Raw genomic sequence first — 22541 nt, forward strand, 5'->3', positions numbered from 1 at the left:
AAGCGCAGCAGTCGCTGGCAGCATCCATGAGCCACTGAGGTGCCAGCATCTGTGACTCAGGGACGCTACTGCTGCCTGCCAAGCTTGGCAAAAGGGACCCCAGGCCAACTGCAAAGGAAGTCCTCAGCTGACAGTTTGTGGGTTCTCATCAGCTGAATATTTATATTTTATATTTACATTAGAGGTTCTGGTAGAAACCCATTTACAAAGTATGTATTCTTCCCAATTAATATTTCCAAATTAATAGTCTCTTTGCTTATTTGTAAATGGGTCTCTACCAGAGCCTTTAATTCAGTAGCATAATTAAATAAAATAACTATTTCTGAAGTTTATAGGGAAGGATGGTGACGGAGGGGATTCCTCGCGGGGACGGGTGGGGACGGAGGGGATTCCTCGCGGGGACGGGTGGGGACGGAGGGGATTCCTCGCGGGGACGGGTGGGGACGGAGGGGATTCCTCACGGGGACGGGTGGGGACGGAGGGATTCCTCACGGGGACGGGTGGGGATGGGTGGGATTTTGGCGGGGACGGGTGGGGACGGGTGGGATTTCTGTCCCCGCGCAACTCTCTAGACAGATGCCAGACTATGGGGGAGCGGAGGGAAGAAAATGGGTGCTAGACGGGGACGGTGATGGGGCGGTGAATGGGATGGCAGTGGCGGTGACGGGGCGGTGAAAGGGATGGCGGTGACGGGGCGGTGAAAGGAACGTCGGTGACGGGGCGGTGCAGAGGATGGTGGGCCGGGGACGGTGCAGTGACGGGGACAGATTTTTTCCCCGTGTCATTCTCTAGAAGGACGCTGAAAGGCCATGGGGAAGACAGAGAGGGACAAGGACGCTGAAAGGACATGGGGAAGCAGAGGGGGAGAAGGACACTGAAAGCACATGTGGAAGACAGGGGGGAGAAGGACGCTGACAGGACATGGGGAAGATGGGGGGGGAGAAGGACGCTGAAAGGAAATGGGGAAGAGAGAGTAGGGAGAAGACGCTGGCAGGGAAGAAGACAGATGCCAGACTATGGGGGGGAGCGGAGAGAAGAAGATGGGTGCCAGACCAATTTGGAAGGGGGAAAAAAGGGAGAGGCACAGTAACAGAGCAAATGGAAGATGCAGAAGGAAGAGAGACAGTGGATGGAAGGAATTGAATGAGAACATGAGGAAAGCAGAAACCAGGCAACAAAGGTAGGAAAATAATTCTATTTCTTTTTTTTTGCTTCAGGATAAAGTAGTATATTAGTTGTGTTGATAAAAATTTATAAACATTAGAGGCTCTGGTAGAAACCCGTTTACAAAGTATGTATTCTTCCCAATTAATATTTTCAAATTAATAAAGTCTTTTTGCTTATTTGTAAATGGGTTTCTACCAGAGCCTTTAATTCAGTAGCATAATTAAATGAAATAACTATTTCTGAAGTTTATAGGGACGGGCGGGGATGGAGGGGATTCCTCACGGGGATGGGTGGGGATGGAGGAGATTCATCGCGGGGATGGGTGGGGACGGAGGGATTCCTCATGGGGACGGGTGGGATTCCTCACGGGGACGGGTGGGATTTCTGTCCCCGCGCAACTCTCTAGTCCAGAATGTTCTATGTAAAAGAAAAAACCACGTTTGTCTCATAGATGCTGACATTGTATATCTCAACCTCCAAGTCCAAATTTGTGGCCATTGAGATGCAGAAATTTGGTGCTTAATCTCAATACTCCAAATGTCCCTAAGACCAGTTTTTGGTTTCTTATTTATAAATCCAGCTATCAGTTTATACCACTGTGCGGCCTGATGTCCCAGGAAGTCTACCTGAAAGAATAAGATTTCCAAACTATATTGATTATTTAAATTTTTCCATTCAGGGAACCCCGCTTGAATGGCCTGCTTCAGTTGCAACCATCTAAAACTTTGTGATTTATTAAGTCCAAATTTGTGTTGCAACTGTGAAAATTCAAGCAGCTTACCATTAGATATAATATCATCTAAAATACGTATTCCTGCTTCCAATGCTTCCAGATGACCTTAAATCCGCCAATTTGAATCTTGGAGTTTAGCCATATAGTCTGATTTGTTGATTTATGTATTGGAAAAGGTGTTAAATTACTGACATATCTTAAGGTTTTCCATGTATCTGCTAATATTCTGTTTTCTTTATATAATCTAGGCATTTTGATACTGAGAACATGGCATAGTCGGAGATGAAATATGAGTCGCCATTCCAACCATAACCAATCTGTGATATTTTCAATGACCTCTGGGAGAACCCAATACATACCTTGGCGCAAAAAAATAAGATTGATGATATCTATAAAAACTGGGAAAATTTACCCCTCCCTCTGTAATTGCTTTTGTAGAGATACTAATGCAATTCTAACAATTTTACGCAGCCAAATAAATTTTGTGAGTATACTATTTAACTTTTTATAAAAGGACCCCTGAATAAAAACTGGTAACATATCCATTTGATAACAAATCACAGGCAGAATCATTTTAATAGTTTGTACTCTCCCCCACCAAGAAAGATGTAAAAGATTCCATTGCTCACACATTTCTGTTACCCTCTGTAATAAAATTTTTTATTCCCTTTCATTGTTTCTTCCAATGTGTTTTTTTATCCAAATGCCTAAATATTTTATTCCATCTTCTTTCCATAAAAAGGGGAATGTTTCAAATAAACCTTTTGTACAATGGACATTAAGTGGAAGAACTTCTGATTTACTCCAATTGATCTTATAACCTGAAAATTTTCCAAATTTCTCTATTAAGTCAAGTAAGCATGAATGGTTGCTTCAGGATTTCTCAAATGAAGCAGTATATCATCTGCATAAGCAGAGACTTTATATTCCCTATATGAATAAGGAATACCCTGTATCTCCTTCGCCTGTTGAATAGCTAATAACAAGGGTTTTAATACAATATCAAAAAGCAAAGGAGACAAGGGACATCCTTGTCTAACCCCCCTCTGCAGACTAAAACGCTCCGAGAGATTATTATTAATATACAATCTAGCAGCAGGGGAACTATACAAGGTTTGGATCATTTGTATAAATCCTGAACCTATTCCAAACCAATCCAAGGCTTGATACATGAAGGTCCATTCCACTCTATCAAAGGCCTTCTCTGCATCTAGTGATACAGAAAAAGCTGGATCTTCAATGGCTTTTGTTAAATTTAACATATGAAAAGCCAATCTGGTATTATTAGAGGAATGTCTCTGAGCAACAAACCCTGTTTGGTGCATACCAATTATAAAAGGGAGAGCCTTGGCCAAGTGTAATGCCAAAGTCTTAGCTACAAGTTTTCCATCTACATTAATTAAAGAAATAGGCCTGCAATTTGTAACCAATGTGGGATCTTTATTTGGCTTCGGCAAAACTATAGTAACAGATTCTGCCATAGTACCTTTGATGTAACCCTTAGTTAGTTGGAACTGATATAAATTTAATAAATGAACTAAGAGGGTGTTTTGAAATGATTTATAAAACTCTACCGTGAAACCATCTCCACCTGGAGCGGATCCAACTCTAAGGGACTTCAACGCTGTTTGCAACTCTTAATGATATAGGCGCCTCTAGACTTCCTTTTATATGCTCAGGAATTTTTAGACTATTAATTAATTTTAAAAACTCTAAACCATCTTTTCTTTTATCTGAATAATTCTTGTCCTTCTTTTCTTTGCTTTGAGATAATTTGCCAATAATCTTCCCGCCTTATTTGAGTTTCCATAATACACTGCTTGCTGAGAAAATAAATCTTTCCTTACGAATTGTGAAGAAATCTCATTGTATTTACATTTAACTTTTAAAAGAGCCTGTAGAGTAGTTTGCTGCCATTATTCAATCAATTTTGACTCCAAAACTTTAATTTCCAAATTAGAGAATTGTCTTTTAAGTTGTTTCCTAACATATGCCGAATATGAAATAATTTGTCCTTTCATGGTAGCTTTAAAAGCATCCCATAAGGTTTCAACTGAAATTTCCTCTGAAGTATTAATTTGGAAAAATTCATTCATTTTTAACTGAAATTCTTCAAGAAAATTTGAATCCGCAAGCAATGTATTATCAAATCTCCACAAAGATCTACCATTATCCTGTTCAGCAAATTTAAATTCAAGCCACACACACCCATGATCAGATAAGATAATTGGATATATGGAGGCTTGTGTAACCTGTTGACTTAATTGATTTGAAACAAAAATATAATCTATTCTTGAAAAGGATTTGTGAACATGAGAACAGAAAGAAATTTCCCTCTCATTAAAATTAAGTATCCGCCATATATCTTTCAAACCACAAGATTGCACAAAATTATCTAATCCTAATAATTTCATAATTTTATTAGGTTTTTTAACCATCAATGGGTCCATAACAGCGTTAAAGTCCCCTGCCACCACTAAATTAGAAGTGGCCAGTGGTAGTATCAACTGTTGCAGAGTTTTGAAAAATTCACTTTGATTCGAATTTGGGGCATATGTATTAAATAGCACCAGCATAGTATGTCCCAGGCTCATTTCCACATGCACCCATCTTCCTAAAGGATCTGAAGACATCATTTTAAAAGCTGCTGGACATTTTTTATTCACTAAAATGACTACCCCTGCTTTTTTCCACACCACCGGGGCAAAAAAACAATGCTTTACCCAACCACTTTCCAGTTTCCTAGATTCTATGGATGACAAATGTGTCTCTTGCAGATAGTATACATCTGCATTTTGTTGTTTCAGAAAGGAAAGTATTTTCTTTTTTTTTATTGGATGATTTAGGCCATTAACATTTAATGAAAAAAATTGTTAATATTGTAATATATAGACACTAAAAAAATACCACAGATCATCAAATACCTTAATAGATTCATATTTCCCTTGCACATCCATACCTTAATTGGGAAAAAAAAACGCTCCCCACCCCTATCTCCCTCCCCCAAATAAAATGACTGCCTTGGAGTACCCATAGGATTAGCAATCACAATACCCATTCCCTTGGCTACTTATCTTTTCCTTCCCGAAACTAAAAATCCAAAAGTTAACCCTTAATTTAACATACAATATTTCCTTATATCCAATATATTTAAGAGAAGAATGTATTTATCCTTTTTTAGAGAATTTTCCATTAATAAATTCTTCCTTAATCATTTAATTAATCTCAATATCTCATTTTTTTAAACACATGAATAATCCCTATAGCGTATCATTAACATAAAATTGATCTTCGTATTGATCTTTGTTAATTGTTTAGTTAATTAATAATAATATATATATACACACACACACCTTTTTTGTATTAATAGATATACACACACACCTTTTTTTGTATCAAGTTTTAGGATCAAAATATCTAAGAATTCATATATGCCCTAAACTAATACTCAGTATTTTCTGTATATTATCAATAATTATAGATTACCATTAAAAAACACTTTATATTTGATATTCATTTAAAACATAGAATATTCTTATTTCTACATCATTTTTTAAAAAATTTAACCCCCTCAATGACAATTTATTTATTTTCTTTACTATATTCCCTCAATTAACCCATTTTTTCCCACCTTTCCCCACAAGAGTGATATCCAAATCTTTTATATTATTTGCACCACATATTAAGTTTATGCAATTAGACCATCCAAATAATTACCCTTTAAAAAAGACCATATCATGTAATACACTCCAACTGAAACATATCATATAATTTTCCCTTAACCCTAATACAGCAGATTAAATCTTTAAATATTAAATAATATATATTTTTCTATTAAATCCAACAAAATCTATGCCAATACGTTCCAAATCTTAAGAAGATTTTTTCCTCCACAACTGTAACTGTATTGACTAAATTTAGATGACAGGCTCTTCTTATTCGACTTTTATCAACAAATTTATAAAATTTCTTAAAAGAAGAATCCCAAGACTGTTCTTCCATCTCTTTTTAAAATCTTCTAAGATCAACAGTAAAATGAAATCTTCTTTAGATAACATCTTGTTCAGCATCAAATATCTTGCACTGTCTCCTCTTTAAGCAATAAAGTATTTATCTTTAATCAGTAATATTCATATTTCCTAAATAACAAATTCATATATGATTTTTTCCACATCTTATAAACACAAACAATCTCTACTTTTTCTTTTGTTCCACCTTCTAATCAAGCCAGTTTCCATATTTTAGTATGTCAAAGAATCTGAACTTCTGTTCATCTTTAAGTGGACATTGTCTCCATGTTTGACAAAAAATCCTTTAGTTTCTCTGGATCCTCAAAATACATTGTCTTATTACCACTTGTCACTCTCATTGATGCAGGATAGTATAGTCCATAGGTAAAACCTTTTTCTCTCATTTGCTGTCTTAACATAAGAAACTGCTTCCATTTGTTTGTTGTCAATTTTGCGAAATCTGGTACCAGCAACAGCTTAGAACCTTTATAGTTCAAGTTTCTATCTGCTTTAGCCAATTTTAATATCTCTAAAGCCTGTTGAAAACGAAGAAGCATAAAAAATAGTGGCCTTGGGCTTACTTGGCTTGCTGATCTCTTAGTTGGAATTCTGTGTGCACGTTCTATTTCCAACAGCCTTTTTGAATTAAGTTGTAGTAGTTTAGGCAATAAGTTTTCTAAGAACTGGATGGTGTCTCCCTCTTCTAAACCTTCCGCCAAGCCAATAATTCTTATGTTCTTTCTTCTTCCTCTGTTTTCATAATCTTCAAGTTGTTTTTTCGTTATTTCCATAGCTTGTCTGTCTGTTTCACATTTTCCTGTAATAAGTTCCACTTGCTCCACTCTGTTTTCAATCAGTGACATTCTTTGGTTAGCGATCTCCATTTGTTTATTTAAGTTTACAACTTCCTCTTTTACTTCCATTATTTTATTAGCGTTGTCCTGAAGCATTAGTTTAATATTCAGTAGTTCCACTATTATATCTGCCTTGTCAGACACATCCGCATCATCTGCAGGAATCGGCACTTTCGATGGCATCAGCTGATTATGTTTTACCCATTTTGCCGTCCCACCTGACGTGCCTGCCGCTTCTGACTTCGATTGTCTCGCTGCCACCATATTTAACAACTTTTTCCTCTATTTTCAGGAGGAATAAACTCCGTAGTGTTTTTCAATTTTATTTGTTAGTAGCCCGGGTTTGAGGAGCGCTGCAATTACGCCTCCATCTTGTGCGCTGCCAAGCCACGCCCCTCCTTTTAAGAAGCTTTTGGAAAATCCTTTTCTTATAAAGGCTATCCAAGTATGGAATACACTTCCTACTCCCTTAGGGAAAACTACCAGTGAATGTCAGACATTTGAAAACTGTGTTCCAAAAGTTTGAAAATTGGCTCAAGTTTGAAAATTAGATGTTTTTTGTTGTTGATAATTAATGGAAACTGCTTCCTTGGAGAAAGGTGGTATAAAAGTGTTATTTACTGTGGCGGGGGCTATATTCATCATGACACCCTACCAAAATAAAGTGGCACTTTTTTATTGAGGTCTGTAATAAATGTACATGTAAAAGTTATATAGATACTACCATTATTGGCACTACCAGAGATTGACCTAAGTAGAGATATCAGTACAAAAGAGCCATTTGCTTGCCTATTATCTCCAATTACTTCACCTCCTTTAGCTAAGGATATGGATCAACTGGCAGCAGCACAAGATTAACAGATTAGGTTCTTACCTCGATAATCTAGATTCTGTTAGGATATAGCAGTTACTTACCGTAACTTGTGTTATCTAGAGACAGCAGGCAGATATTCTCACATATGGGTGACGTCATCCATGGAGCCTGGTACGCACAGCATGAAAAGTGTACTGTCACTAAGTTTCAAGAAACTTTGCGACTGCCTATACCACACATGTGCAAATGCCTTTCCACCCAATGCCCGCTCATGGTACCTCAGTTCCATATGAAAGCTAAGAAGCCAATCAGGGAAGGTGAGTGGGTGACCTCGATGAGAATGCACACCTAGCAGACAACCTGCAGATCCTTATATCAATGGTGTGTATGTGTGGTTTGCATCAAGAGACTCGATGCTGCAGAGACCTAGATGCTAGATTTCCTGAAGTTGATGTCAATGTACGATTTTTCAAAGGCGATGTCCATAGCAGAGCCAAACTGCTTCTCCCGTTGAATGCGACTGGCTTTAATGGAACGCTTTTGCAAGGTGGAACACTTAATACACGATTCAATTTGGTGATCAGGGCACAAACATTGAAGACACCAATTATGTGGGTCAGTTATCAAAATAGGCCTCTGGCACTTTTTAAACTCCATCATAAGTTTCGACATGGAAAAAATCTTGGTGGCGAGATTAAACTCAATGGTGAACTAACAGGGAAAGAACCTCAAGGCTGAGGCTGGACAAACGCAAACAAATATATTTATTATTTATTTAGAAACTATATAAACAAAAGTAAAACTAGAAAAATGAAACACGAAGCAGGAAGGCAACGCCAACTGAACAGAGTTCAGTCAAAAACAGATTTCTTCACTTCGCGGAAAACAAAACTGAGGTACCTTGAGCGGGCGTCGGGTGGGAAGGCACTCGTGCATGCCCTGTGCAGGCAGTTGCAATGTTTCTTAAAACTTAAAGTTCTAGATGATATGATTAAGAATTTCAAGTGTTATATTGAAAGTTTAATGGATATTTTATTGTACACTTGTTTAAGATTTAAAATGAATAAAGAATTTAAAACTAAAAAAAAAAAAAAACCTTAAAGTGACAGCACACTACTTGAGACTTACAGCTTTTAAAGAACTTACCAAGCGGGTCAGAGCTTCTCCTCCTCCTCATGGCTGGCAGGTAGTCAGGAGACAAAAGTACTTTGAAGAGGCGCTCAAATGGCTGGCACTGCACAAAGGACTGCAGGCCTCGGGCATTCAAACATAAGGCACTGAACACATTTGGAAGAGAGGCCAGTACTTCTCGAGTGGCTGGGACCTATAAAGATACAGAAAAAAAAAAAAGATGAAAGTCCCAAAATAAAAACTGCTCACCCCACCAACATTCTGATGAATTATGGGAGGGACGTAGACCCTGACAAACTAAGAATCACTCTATATACAAGACAGAAGCAAAATTCAATTTTCATTTTCCAATGACCCACTAGCAAATCAGGCACTTACATTTCTTCATTTAGATCCTGAAACACATCATACTACTCAATGCATAAGAATTAACATGGGATAACTGGCAATGTTCTGCTGTGGATTAGGAATTGGTTATTGGACAGAAAACAAAGGGTAGAGTTAAAAGGCTATTTTTCCTCAGTTGAGGAGTAATAGTGGATCTGGAAATTGGAACAATGAGCAAGGTAATTAAATTTGCAGATATTAAACTCTTTAAAGTTGTTAACATATGTGGACTGTGAAAAATTGAAGGAAACCAGGCATCCAAATGGCAGAAGAAATTTAAATGTTGACAAATAAAGTGATGCCCATTAGATAGAATCATCCAAATCAGTTACCAGATGCTAGGTCCACCTTAGGGTTAGCACCCAAATAAGAGATCTAGGTGTCATCGTAGATGCTAAAACTTTCCGCCCAATGCCTTATTGGCTGCTGCTGCACAAACAGGATACGTGGAATTATTAGGAAAGGGATGGCAAATAAGGAGAAATTAGGCTCTTACCTGCTAATTTTCTTTCTTTTAGACTCTCTAGACTGGTACAGCTTAGAGAATTGCGCAGGGACAGAAATCCCACCCGTCACCGTGAGGAATCCCCTCCGTCCCCGCCCGTCCCCGTGAGGAATCCCCTCCGTCCCCGCCCGTCCCTATAAACTTCAGAAATAGTTATTTCATTTAATTATGCTACGGAATTAAAGGCTCTGGTAGAAACCCATTTACAAATAAACAAAAAGGCTTTATTAATTTGGAGATATTAATTGGGAAGAATACATACTTTGTAAACGGGTTTCTACCAGAGCCTCTAATGTTTATAAATTTTTATCAACACAACTAATATACTACTTTATCCTGAAGCAAAAAAAAAAATAAAAAATAAAAGAAATAGAAATCTTTTCCTACCTTTGTTGCCTGGTTTCTGCTTTCCTCATGTTCTCATTCAATTCCTTCCATCCACTGTCTCTCTTCCTTCTGCGTCTTCCATTTGCTCTATTACTGTGCCTCTCCCTTTCTCCCCCCTTCCAAATTGGTCTGGCACCCATCTTCTTCCCTCCGCTCCGCCCATAGTCTGCCATCCCTGTCTTCTTCCCTACCAGCGTCTACTCCCACTCTCTCTTCCCCATTTCCTTTCAGCGTCCTTCTCCCCCCATCTTCCCCATGTCCTGTCAGCGTCCTTCTCCCCCCTCTGTCTTCCACATGTGCTTTCAGTGTCCTTCTCCCTCTCTGTCTTCCCCATGGCCTTTCAGCGTCCTTCTCCACCCCTTTGTCTTCCCCATGTGCTTTCAGCGTCCTTCTCCCCCCTCTGTCTTCCCCATGTCCTTTCAGTGTCCTTCTCCCCCCTCCTTCTCTCCCGCCCCGGGTGCAGCACTGCCGGCCAGGTCCCCTTACTTTTGTGGCGCTTCCCCAACCGACCGACCGACCGACAACAGCCCCGGTCCGACAAACCTCCCTGCCCTTAATCGCAAATCTAAATTACCTTCTTACAGCTGCTGTAAGAAGGTAATTTAGATTTGCGGCTACAGGGCAGGGAGGATTGTCGGACCGGGGCTGTTGTCGGTCGGTCAGGGAAGTGCCACAAAAGTAAGGGGACCTGGCCGGCTGTGCTGCAACCGCGAGGCTACTCTCCTTCTCCTTACCTGCCCTGCTTGCAGCACAGAGCCGAACGGAAGTCTTCCCGACGTCAGCGCTGATGTTGGGAAGACTTCCGTTCGGCTCTGTGCTGCAAGCAGAGCAGGTAGGGAGAAGAAGAGCCGCGCGACTGAGTACATCCAGCCCCGCAGGAACCCCACAACCCTCGGAGGCGTCCCCACGGGATCCCCGTGACCCTAGAGGGCAACCCGCAGGATGCCCGCGGGATGCCCATCGTCCCCGTTCCCGTCAGCTCTCTAGTACAGCTGTCACTGATGGTTAATAGCTCATCATGACCAGCAGGTGGAGACTGAGACCAAAATTTTGGTATCTATAATCATAAAACCCTAGCCGCGCATGCACACTTGAAATGCCGTGCCTTCGCATGCAAGTAGAGGAACCGCCGACCAGAGAAGCGTCTCAGCGCAGTAGAGGAACCGCCGACCAGAGAAGCGTCTCAGCGCAGTGGCAGCAGTCCTGACCCGCCAACCCATTCCTTATCCAAAGCAGCAGTGGCAGCGCTGTAAACAGGCTGCTCGCGGCAAGCCCTTGAGGGCCTTTCCTCTGCCGCATTACTTTGGATGAGGTAGAAGAAAAGCCCTGTCAGGGGCTGCCACTGCTGCTTTGGGTAAGGAATGAGGGGTTGGCGGGTCAGGACTGCTTCAACTGCTACTGATATTTGGGTGGGGGAGGAAAGAGATGCCTGATTGGGAGTTGGGGCCTGGGTTGGTGAGGAGAAGAAAGACATGGGATAGCCACTGGAAAGTGAAAGCCACAGCTGGATTGAGGAAAGGGCAAGGGATCCCTTAGCTGGCATAGCTGGAAGGCGGCTTCAGTGAGTGTCTGGGCAGGGAGAGAGACAAAGAAAGATAGACGGGGCAGAGAGAGAGAGAAAAAGAAAGAAAAAAAGATAAGACGGGGCAGGGAGATTGACAGACATCTATTTCTAGCACCCGTTAATGTAACGGGCTTAAACACTAGTAGTACATAATAGCTGTCCTTCCCTATATACCTCAGTCTGCTGAATAGCCAAGCAGAACAAAGAAAAAACTAAATATAAACAGTAACAAGACTCCGAACAGGAGTAACAACTAATATACAGAAATGCTGTTGGAAAATGCATGAGATAGGCCCCTGCAGCAAAGTGTCCCCAAAGCTCGCCAGCCGAGTCACAGCCGCTGTTCTTTGATCTCCCCGGACCTAGAATAATACTAGAACCCGCAGAAAAAGAAAATTCTTCACGTGGAACACCCACAAGAACAAACCAACAACAGATAGTCGGGTGCTGTACCGGTCTAGAGAGTCTGAAAGAAAGAAAATTAGCAGGTAAGAACCTAATTTCTCTTATGTCAATGCTCTCTAGACCGGAACAGCTGTTACTGATGGGACGTACCAAAGCAGTACCAATCATGGGTGGGAACCCCGAAGGGCAGACACCAGAACACGCTCACCAAACACTGCACCCCGACGTGCCTGAACATCTACCCGGTAGTGTCTGACAAAGGAATGCAGAGAAGACCAAACTGCAGCCTTACAAATATCCACTGGAGGCATCAGAGAAGTCTCAGCCCAAGAAGCCGCCTAACCTCAAGTGGAATGAGCTTTGAGAAATTCCGGAACAGGCTTGCTCTGAAGAAGGTATGCGGAAGCAATACTCTCCTTGATCCAGCACGCAATGGTAGCCTTGGAAGCGTCATCCCCCTTACGAGGACCCGCTAAGAAGGCAAAAAGATGATCCAATTTCCTGAACTCCTGGGTCAACTAAACATAAGAACAAAGGACCTGGCAGACATCCAACTTGCAGAACTGCTTCTGCTCCGAAGAGCCCTCCAGACTATCATACAGCAGGAGGACTATGGGCTGATTGACATGAAAAGGCGAAACCACTTTTGGCAAAAAGGAAGGAACAGGCTGCAGCACAACCCGCTCGGTAGAAAACTCCAGGAAGGGAAGCCTACACGAGAGCCTGCAGCTCAGAAACACATCTTGCAGAAGTAATACCCACCAAAAAGACCGCCTTAAGAGTAAGGTCCTTCAACAAACAGGCATCCAAAGGCTCAAAAGGAAAGTGCACCAGCACGGACAAGACCAGATTAAAATCTCAAGATGGAACAGACGGTCAATCGGGAGGCTTGAGCAAAAGAGACTACTCCACACACAGCACACCACTCCTCAAAGATATGCCAAACACGCACATAAGCCCGAGAAGTGGAAAGTATCCAGGACCCCAAGAGAGTGGAGATCACTTTATCTGAATACCCTTTCTTACCTAGAAGAGTCCTTTCATGAGCCAAGCCGTAAGACAAAAGGGACTCGGATCGAACATTGGAATGGGGCCCCGAGTCAGAAGGTCGGTCGAGAGAGGCAGAGGATCTGCCACAAGATGACGAACCAGGTCCGCATACCACTGACACCTGGGCTACCAGGATCACGAGGCTGGGATGCCAAGCAATGCAAAGAAGAACTCTGCCCACTAGCAACCAAAGAGGAAATACTACAGAAGACCCTCCGTCGGCCATGGCTGAACCAGAGCATCGAGCCCCTCGGCTTGACCATTTCTGTGATGACTGAAGAAGCGGAGTGTTTTGGCATTGACACTCATGGCCATCAGGTCCATGAGGGGCTGACCCCAAGACTGTACTATTAACTGGAAGGCTGCGGGACCAAGACACCACTCTCCGGGATCTAGCACGCGACGACTGAGGAAGTCCGCCTGAACATTCTCCAATCACGCTGTGAGAAGCCGAGACATCCAGATGATGAGACACTGCCCAGACCATGAGCAGAGCCGCCTCCTGCGCCACCTGAGAGCTCTTGGTGCCCCCTGACAACAGACCTAGGCCACCGCCATGGCACTGTCCGAGAGAACCCAGACTAACTTGCCTGCCAATAAGGACAGGAAGGCTAACAACACCAGATGGATGGCTCTGGTCTCCAGAACACTGATTGACAAAGACGCTTCCTCCGGAGACCATGTGCTCTGAGCTGAGCGACCTAGACACTGAGCGCCCCAGCCAGAAGACTGGCATTAGTGATAAGCACCGTCCACTGGGGCTGATCCAGACTCACCCCTTGCACTAGATGGGAAGACTGAAGCCACCAGCAAAGACTGCCGCAATTCAAACCCCGAAGAGGAACAGAAAAGTCCAGATTGTGCCTCTGGGGCGACTACCGCCGAAGGAGAGCATACTGAAGCAAACACATGTGGGCTCGAACCCACCTCACCACATCTAAGGAAGCCGCCATCGATCCCAGGACCTGAAGAAAGTCCTGCGCCTGAGGTGAATCTGGGACTGCAATTTGCTTACCCGGGCCTCTGGGAGAAAGACCCTCCCTAAGGAGGTGTTGAACAGAACCCCAAGATACTCCAGGCGCTGAGAGGGAGCCAGCCAGCTCTTGGATAGGTTGACAACCCATCCCAGCGACTGCAGGAACTCCACCTCCCGAGCCGTGACCCGGGTGCTCTCCAGGAAAGACTTTGCTTGGATCAACCAGTCGTCCAGATAGGGGTGAACCAGAATGCCCTCCTTGTGCAAGGCCGCTGCCATGATTACCATGATCTTGGTGAACATCCGCAGAGCCATGGCCAGACCCACTCTTGGGAAAAATCTCGCAACCTTATGCCCATCAGAACCAAGGAAGGCGTCGGTAAGGAGTCACTGGGCGGGTCAGACGAGGGGCCGGGGGAAAAATCACATCCCCCCCTTACAATGGGCCCCCGAAAGGACTGCATGCGCTGAAACAACCAACCCCAGGAAGACCCAGAGGTCAGGAAGTAAGCAGCCCCTCAACCAGGGAGGTATCTGCAGAACTCATGCAGATGCCACTGAACAGTGCCACCCCAAGCAGCTGGACGGGCATGGTCTTCAAGCAGTGGGATTCAGACTGTGAAAGTTAGCCCATTCATATTCTAATTAGCGATCTTCTCTATTCATCTCATGCTTTTTTGAATTCCATCACAGTTTTCTTCTCCACCATGAAGAAATATATAAATGATGCCTTCTGCAATTCTCACAGGTAAATGGAAGAAATCCATTAGTCAGGACTCCTTTCCCTCTCTACAGGAAAGGTTACTGAGGTAAGAACAGCACATTACCGCGCTAGAAGCGCAGGTAAAAACTTTGGTGAAGAGAGTGGAGGATGCCGAGAATTGCGGACGCCGAAACAACCTCTGCATCATTGGGCTCCCGCAGACAGTGAAGGATGCGGAGCTGGGTGATCTGGTGGAGACCTGGCTGCCACAGATTCTGGGGCTGGAGACATCTTTGGGCCAGGAACACGTGGAGAGGGCCCACCACATCGGGGCTCCACGTGAGGCACACACGCCCGCCCATGGCCGGTGATAACCCACTTCCTCAACTACGCTACTAAGGCAAAAATCATGGAAGCCTACAGACTCCTACCTTGGACTACCAGGTTAGTAATATATTGCTCTTCCAGGATTTTTCAGCCCAGCTTTCTGAACGCCGCAGAGCCCTAACCTTGTACTGTACTCAGCTGCATTCCAGTGGGATCAAATTAGCCCTTCAATATCCTGCTAAAGTCCACTTCCATCACAACAATGGGACAGTTAATCTGGACAACCTGGCAGACCTGCATTCTTTCTTGCCAAACTGCCTGTGCCCTAGCGAGAGCGGCCCAGCGTAACCTGCGACCTGTGCTACCTGTTTGCCCTTAGTTTGGTTATCGCTGTGCTAAAGACATGAGGGTGTACCTGCACTGGAGTTTAGCCCACTGGCTACCCGGTATAGCACAGTCCTTGCTTATGTCACCCCTTTGCTAGGTGGTGCAGACATTCCATGCCAGACTTAGGCATCTACTCTGTTGAACGCCTGGGTGGTGCTGGGCCACCTACCATCCTGTGCGTACCCCACAGAGAGAAAATGTGATGAAGGGGCATGGAATGGAGAGTCCATTCGTGAAGTTGCAGAAGACGACTCAAGTTGTCCGCTAAGGCATTGTCCATCCCCTGAATGTAGACAGCTTTGAGGAAGGTGTTGTGGCGAATTGCCCAATCCCAAACTTTCAGAGCTTCCTGACAGAGGGAGGCCGATCCCGTGCCTCCCTGTTTGTTGACATAATACATGGCGACTTGAGGTCCGTGCGAATGAGGACCACATGGTCGTGAAGCAGATGTTGAAAAGCAGTGAGAGCATTGAAGATCGCCCTGATTTCCAGTAGATTGATGTGGCACTGGCGGTCTGCACTGGTCCAATAGCCTTGGGTGTGGAGACCATCCAGATGAGCCCCCAAAGCGTAAGTCGAAGAGTCGGTTGTGATAACCTTCTGATGGGGGGGGGGGCATGTGAAACGGTAAGCCTCTGGATAGATTGGAAGAGAGCATCCACCAGTGAAGAGACTGTGTCAGAGCAGGAGTGACCTGGATGTGTCGAGGCAGAGGGTCGGAAACCTGCGTCCATTGATATGCCAGAGTCCACTGAGCAATTGTGAGGTGAAGTCTGGCAAAAGGAGTCAAATGTACTGTGGAGGCCATGTGACCCAGAAGTACCATCATGTGTCTCGCTGATATGGAAGAGCGGGAAGACACTGTGTGACAGAGTTGAAGAAGAACTTCCAGATGTTGTTGCGGAAGAAATGCTCTGAGTTGGACAGTGTCCAGAACATCTCCAATGAATTGTAGATTCTGTGATGGCTGAAGCTGAGATTTGGGAAAGTTGATTTCGAATCCCAAACTTTGTAGGAACCAGGTAGTCCGTTGGGTCGCTACAATAACCCCTTGAGATGTGGAATCTTTGATGAACCAGTTGTCGAGGTAAGACCATGGTTTCTTAGAGCTGCTGCTATCCACTACCAGGCACTTGGTGAACATTCTGGGAGACGAAGACAGGCCGAAGGGTAGAACACTGTATTGATAATGCAGATTCCCCACCTGAAATCTGAGGTATTGACAGGAAGCCGGATGAATGGGAATGTGAGTGTAGGCCTCCTTGAGATCCAGAGAGCATAACCAATCGTTCTGCTCGAGAAGGGGATAAAGAGAAGCCAGGGACAACATTCAAAATTTTTCTTTGACTAGAAATTTGTTGAGAGCCCTGAGATCCAGAATGGGTCGCAGATCACCCGTCTTCTTCGGAAAAAGGAAGTAACGGGAATAAAACCCCCTGTTCTGCTGTTCCAAGGGAACTGGTTCGTGGCATGGAGATGAAGCAGAGCTTGAGCTTCCTGAAGAAGGGCGGTCTGGGATGGATTGGAAGGATACTCTCTTGGAGGAAGCTCTGGTGGAACCTGAGTGAAATGGAGAGAGTATCCTTCCGTGATGATGGTAAGCACCCAGAGGTCGGATGTAATTAACGTCCATCGGTTGTAAAAATGATGGAGACGACCTCCTATAGGGGGAAAAAGAGACAGACACAGAACGGTGGAGGTTATGCTCTGTTGCAAACAGTCAAAAAGGCTGAGAAGCCTTAGGTGCAGCAGAAGGTTGGGATTTCTGTTGCTTCTGAGGTTGCTGTTTTTTCAGAGGAGATTGAGTATAAGGAGTCAGATTTGAAGCAAAACGCCTTTGATAGATAACAGCAGGGCGTGCAGGCTTGGCAAGAGCTGGCTTTGGTTTAGGTCTGATGATTGAAGCAAGTGATTTTTCATGGTCAGATAATTTTTTAGTGGCTGCCTCAATGGACTCGTCAAAGAGGTTGTTGCCTTGACAAGAAAGGTTAGCTACGCGGTCTTGAAGGTTAGAGTCCATGTCAATGGTACGAAGCCATGCAAGACAACGCATAGCCATAGAGCAAGCAGCTGCTTGGGCAGATAACTCAAAGGCATCATAAAATGATTGCAGGAGATGGAGACGTAACTGAGAGAAAGAAGCAATGACTTCTTGAAACTCAAAATGCATGTGGTTATCCAAATAAGCCAAAAACCGGTAGAAGAGAAAGAAGAAACTCAAAATAAGAGATGAAATAAAAATTATAATTGAGGACTTGAGGACATCATAGCATTCTTGTAGATGCGACGTCCAAATTTGTCCATAGTTTTCCCCTCCCTTCCAGGGGGAACTGTGGCATAGACCTTGGAAGGATGGGATCTCTTCAAGGAGGATTCAATAAGCAGGGATTGATGAGATAACTATGAGTTGTCAAATCCCTTGAGATGCAGTCTTATACCTCGAGTCCAATTTTCCTGGAACTGCTGGTATGGAAAAGGGAGTCTCCATGCATCGAGCAAAAGTCTGGTTCAAAAGCTTATGAAGTGGAAGCTTGAGACACTCTGCCGGAGGCTGAGGAAGACGCATGACTTCTAGATATTCCTTAGAATATTTGGAGCCAGTATCCAATTGTACATCCAAGTCTATAGCCATCTGTCGCAGGAAAGACGAGAAAGATAGCTGATCTGCCAATGCTTTGCCTCGAGAAGGACTCGAGGATGTCGAGGCAGCTTGTGTCGAAGAAGAAGCTTCGGCATGGAAAAAAGCATCAAAGGAACCTGGTGACTTGGACGAGGCAATTGAGACCTGAACATCCTCGAGGTCCGGCATTGGAGACCTCGAATGAGGAGTCGGTGGTCTGGTCGAGATTGGAGTAGAGCAAGGCTTCGAGGAAGATGGTTTATCCTGCGAAGAACGATGCCTGTAAGAATGCATCGATGAAGGCCTCGAACGGTGGTGAGAACTGTGTCTGGAACCAGATCTCGAGATCGAGGAGGTTTCGCCTCGGAGACGTAAGCAGCCAATGCCAATGTATGAATAGGACTAGAGTCTGTAGATCGAAGCTCCAGAGACTTGGAGGAGGAACCTCGATGCACTCGCAAAGACTCTGCTCCTTGCTGAGAGTGTGAGGATTCTCATTGATGCACTCGCAAAGAATCTGCTTCTTGCTTTTCGTGCTTGGATGGCAGATCAGACACTCGCAGAGACTCTGCTCCCTGCAAAGAGTGTGGAAGCTCCGACTGGGACATAGGAAGAGGCTCCACCTCGCGGGAGTCTGCTGAATGCCCAGGCAGGATAAGAGGAAGCAGTTTAGGACCCATAATAGTAAGGTACTGAAGGAACTGCTTCTCCAATATGGTCTGGAAAGAAGCCGGCAAGGATGGATCAGCGTCTGAAACCAGACCACCTGCCTTGGCTGGAGGTTCCTTCGAGGCAGTGTGAGTGTGTTTCGACTTAGTAGTCTTGGACACTTTAATCACCTCCGGTGGAACCGACTGCTGAGCTATCTGACCTGAGGAAACAGGGGAAGATACAGATGATGTCGAAGCAAGAGCCGCTGCAAACGATGAAGGTCTGATGAGGTGGAAGCAGGAGGCGCAGAAGGAACCTCGATGGAAGTCGAGGCCAAAGACACCTTCGAAGTTGAGGGATCAGTAGGAGACTCCATCTCGAAAAGCTTGTCCACCTGAATGCAATGATGCTGAAGTGTTTGGCAAGGCAGGCACGACCTAGGATGATGTTTCGGCCCAAGACACTTGAGGCAGCGTCCGTGAGGGTCTGTGAGAGAGATCGCGCGCTGACACTTGCTACACCTCTTAAAGCCTGTAGCAGGCAGAAAAATAGCCGCCGCAAAGTCGAAGCTCGCAGGACAAAATTTTTTTGGAACTAAAAGAAAAGAAACAAAATAAAACAGCGATTCGTGAAGAAAGAAACACCAACCGCGGTTGAGAGAAGGCAAAAAGTGAACGAAGTTGAAAGCAGAGAGTCAAAGACAGACTTCTCGGCTCCTCGGAAAACTAAGAACTGAGGAGACGCGCCCTGTGCTAAGCAGGAAGGCATTCGTGCATGCGCAGTGCGGGCGACTTGAAACTTCAAGTTTCTTCAAGCAAGTCTGCTTATGAGGCATCCGCATCCGAGCTCCGTCGGATGACGTCACCCATATGTGAGAATACCTGCCTGCTTGTCCTGGGATAATAATTGTTACTCCTGTTCGTAGTCTTGTTTTCTGTTTATAGTTCTGCTTAGCTATTCGGCAGACTAATGGATATAGGGAGAGTCACCTATTATATACTATTCCAAAGTTTTGTCTCCGTTTCTACCTGCTGGTAATGATGAGATATTACTCATCTGTATGATCTATACCAGTCTGGAGAGTTTGCAAAGAATTCTCAGTTTTGGATTAAGTAGAGGGAAGTAACTTACGTCCTTTATCAAGAGTGCATACAGCATGACATCTGTCAGTCCATTGTCTTGCAGGGATGATAGCAGTGAAGGCTCTTGGAATACAAAGACCGTCACTACTTCAGTGGCTGTAGGAGATAATGGGGAAAGACAGACAATAACTGGGTACAAGGCAGCAATAGGGCATATATAACTAAAACCCTCCCATATTCAGCAAATTATAAAATGTATAATTAATTCTACTAACTATGAATTCAAATACCCAATTTTCAGCTTCCCAGTACCTAAGCTTCCTCTATTCAATGGCTTGGAGACTTGGTTGCATTAAGTCTCATTTCCACCCCTTACTCTGTTTTGAAAGGTGAGAACATTTAGCAAACATCTCACTTGCTTGCTTGAGCGTGTCCTGTTAGGTTTAGGGAAGACAGACATGAAAGCTCTCAGAGATTTCATCTACTTAGGAACAATTTGCAAGAATCACTTGCAATTTCAAACTGCAAGTGGTGTTCTTCAACTACAGTACTGACCCTTCATCCATCTGTACCCTAACCAATACATGGGGAAATTGAGAGAATACCAGGACTGGTATGGAATAATAGAAATAAATAGCAGTCAAATGCAGCCCTGCTCTTTCAGACATGCTATTCTGGTTACAATGCTGTGCTAAGTACAACCATCATCTCAGCAAGGTTTATTACAAAGAGCTGATCCCCCACATTTTGACTAGGAGTAGAATTTTCTACCTCAATTTTGGGAAGAGGAAGCCCTGCACCAAGAGCTTCTGGGACATCATAGGTTCCTACCTGCCTTCTTTAAAGCTCTGATTTAATATAAATACGTTCATGTTAAGCATCTCACCCCTCCTTTAAATACTTCTAACTGATATCAACCTTCAAATATGTAGCCCTAGAGACTCACCAAGTAAGAAAAGGGAGGGCCCATAGTACTCTGCATTGCTGATGACGTGCTTCAGGGAGGTGGGTAGTGAGCCATCCATCACTGCAAGACCAGAGGAGTTTCCATGAGAACAGGGATTTTAGGGTGTGGGGATAGGTGGAGTGAGAATCCATAAGCAGACATAGCCTGCAGTGAGAAAACCACTGAGGAGTCCAAAAAGCAGCACACTTCCCTATATAAGATTTATATATATTTACACATTTATATGAAATGCTGGATTATGCAAAAGGGTAAAGTATCCCTTATACAAACAATCTTTAAAATATAGGAAAAGTATCCCTATACAGTTCACATGCTTTTGGGCATGTGGCAGAGGAAAGTTAAGCATTATTTGTTGCAATAAATGTGTTGCTTGTTTATTTAATTGATATATTTGAAAAATAGACTTCAATAAAAAAAATTTAAGTTACATAGCTTTGTTCATAACCCTGGTCAGCAAACCCCCTCCTTCTTTAGTCTTACCATGACGAATGCCATCAGAGAAAGCAGGGTCCTGAATGGCCTTCTTTAGAAAGTTCAGCATTGACTTAAGCAGTGCAGCTCGCTGGGGGATACACTGGACTCCTGATAGGAAAGAACATACAGTGAAAGATTAGGTTTTTACCTACGATAATCTTCTGTTAGTCCCTGGAGGATTCCATACACTAGGTGATCAATCCCAACCCACAGTCCGGGTTTTGCAAGAATTCACATATTTTCAAAACACATGGTGCACTCACCCTAGTGGTAAAATCAGTTCAATCCCAAAGCCAAGCACAAACCTGTAAATCCAGGACAAAGGGGGTACAGGGGAGAATCCCCATCAACACAAGTAAATCACAAACTAGTATGCTCTGCAAAATATTAACAAGTAATAAATAGGCACAAAGGCAACTCAGAAAAAAACATTGATAAACAATGTAGAACCTGCTGTGTGCAACAAGCACGCCAAGAGCGAGCCTTTGGTAATGTGCATATTCACAGAGAACTCATCACAGGATCCAGCAACTGGCTGGACAATCTTCAAGAGTGTAAGGAGAATAACTGAGGCAGAAAGATGCAGGCTATTCCAAACCACTGAGTGTATACAGCGAGGGTGGGTCGTATGGAATCCTCCAGGGACTAACAGAAAGAAGATTATCGTAGGGAGAAACCTAATCTTCCATTCCATTACGTCCCTTCCAGATTCCATACGCTAAGCGAAGTACCAAAGCTCCAGAAGCTAGGGAGAGACAGAATAGCTTGCACACAAAACAGAGGTCCCGAAAAACAGCAGCAGAATTCAGTAAAACCGGGTAAAAGTATGAAGAGAGAACCAAGAGCTGCCCTGCAAATTTCATCAGGATGAATCACGCAAGATACCACCCATGATGAAGAAATCAGAGGCTGCACACCATGGGAGAAGTAAGTCGTGGAAATGGTCATTCGAATCCATTGAGTGATCGAGGACTTGGATGCCAGCTCACCAAGGTGAGGCGCAGTAGTGAGAACAAAAAAGTGATCAAACAGCCCAGAACTCAGTTATTCTTTCCAAATAAAGGAGCAAGTTCTTCCAGACATCTAATTTGCGGAAGATCTGATCTTCGCACTCCAAACCTGTCGTATGAAATGCAGGCAATCTAACCTCCTGAGGGACTCGAAAAGAAGAGACCATCTGTCAAGGAAAACACCCACATCTATCACATGGAGAAAAAAGGTTCTCTGCATGAAATAGCAGAAACTCCAAAATACACCAAGCTGAGACAACAGTGACCAGAAAAACTGTTGTGAACATCAGATCCAGAAGAACTACATCCTATAGTGATTCAAAGGAAGCCTCATCTA

The 22541-nt window shown here is 43.8% G+C and overlaps 1 protein-coding gene across 7 annotated transcripts in view; it reads right to left on the reverse strand.

The window, feature by feature from the left end:
* HUWE1 (HECT, UBA and WWE domain containing E3 ubiquitin protein ligase 1) overlaps window positions 1-22541 on the reverse strand; it is a 779197-nt gene that overhangs the window by 638298 nt on the left and 118358 nt on the right. For all 7 annotated transcript variants that reach the window (XM_033921870.1, XM_033921880.1, XM_033921834.1 and 4 more), the window contains 4 exons: window positions 21201-21302; window positions 20700-20780; window positions 19803-19909; window positions 8725-8902 (listed from right to left, as the gene is read on the reverse strand). In XM_033921870.1, coding sequence (XP_033777761.1) covers window positions 8725-8902; window positions 19803-19909; window positions 20700-20780; window positions 21201-21302 — 468 coding nt within the window. The remainder of the gene's footprint in view (window positions 1-8724; window positions 8903-19802; window positions 19910-20699; window positions 20781-21200; window positions 21303-22541) is intronic.

This window comes from Geotrypetes seraphini, chromosome 1, assembly GCF_902459505.1.
Source record: "Geotrypetes seraphini chromosome 1, aGeoSer1.1, whole genome shotgun sequence".
NCBI classification, from domain to species: Eukaryota; Metazoa; Chordata; class Amphibia; order Gymnophiona; family Dermophiidae; genus Geotrypetes; species Geotrypetes seraphini.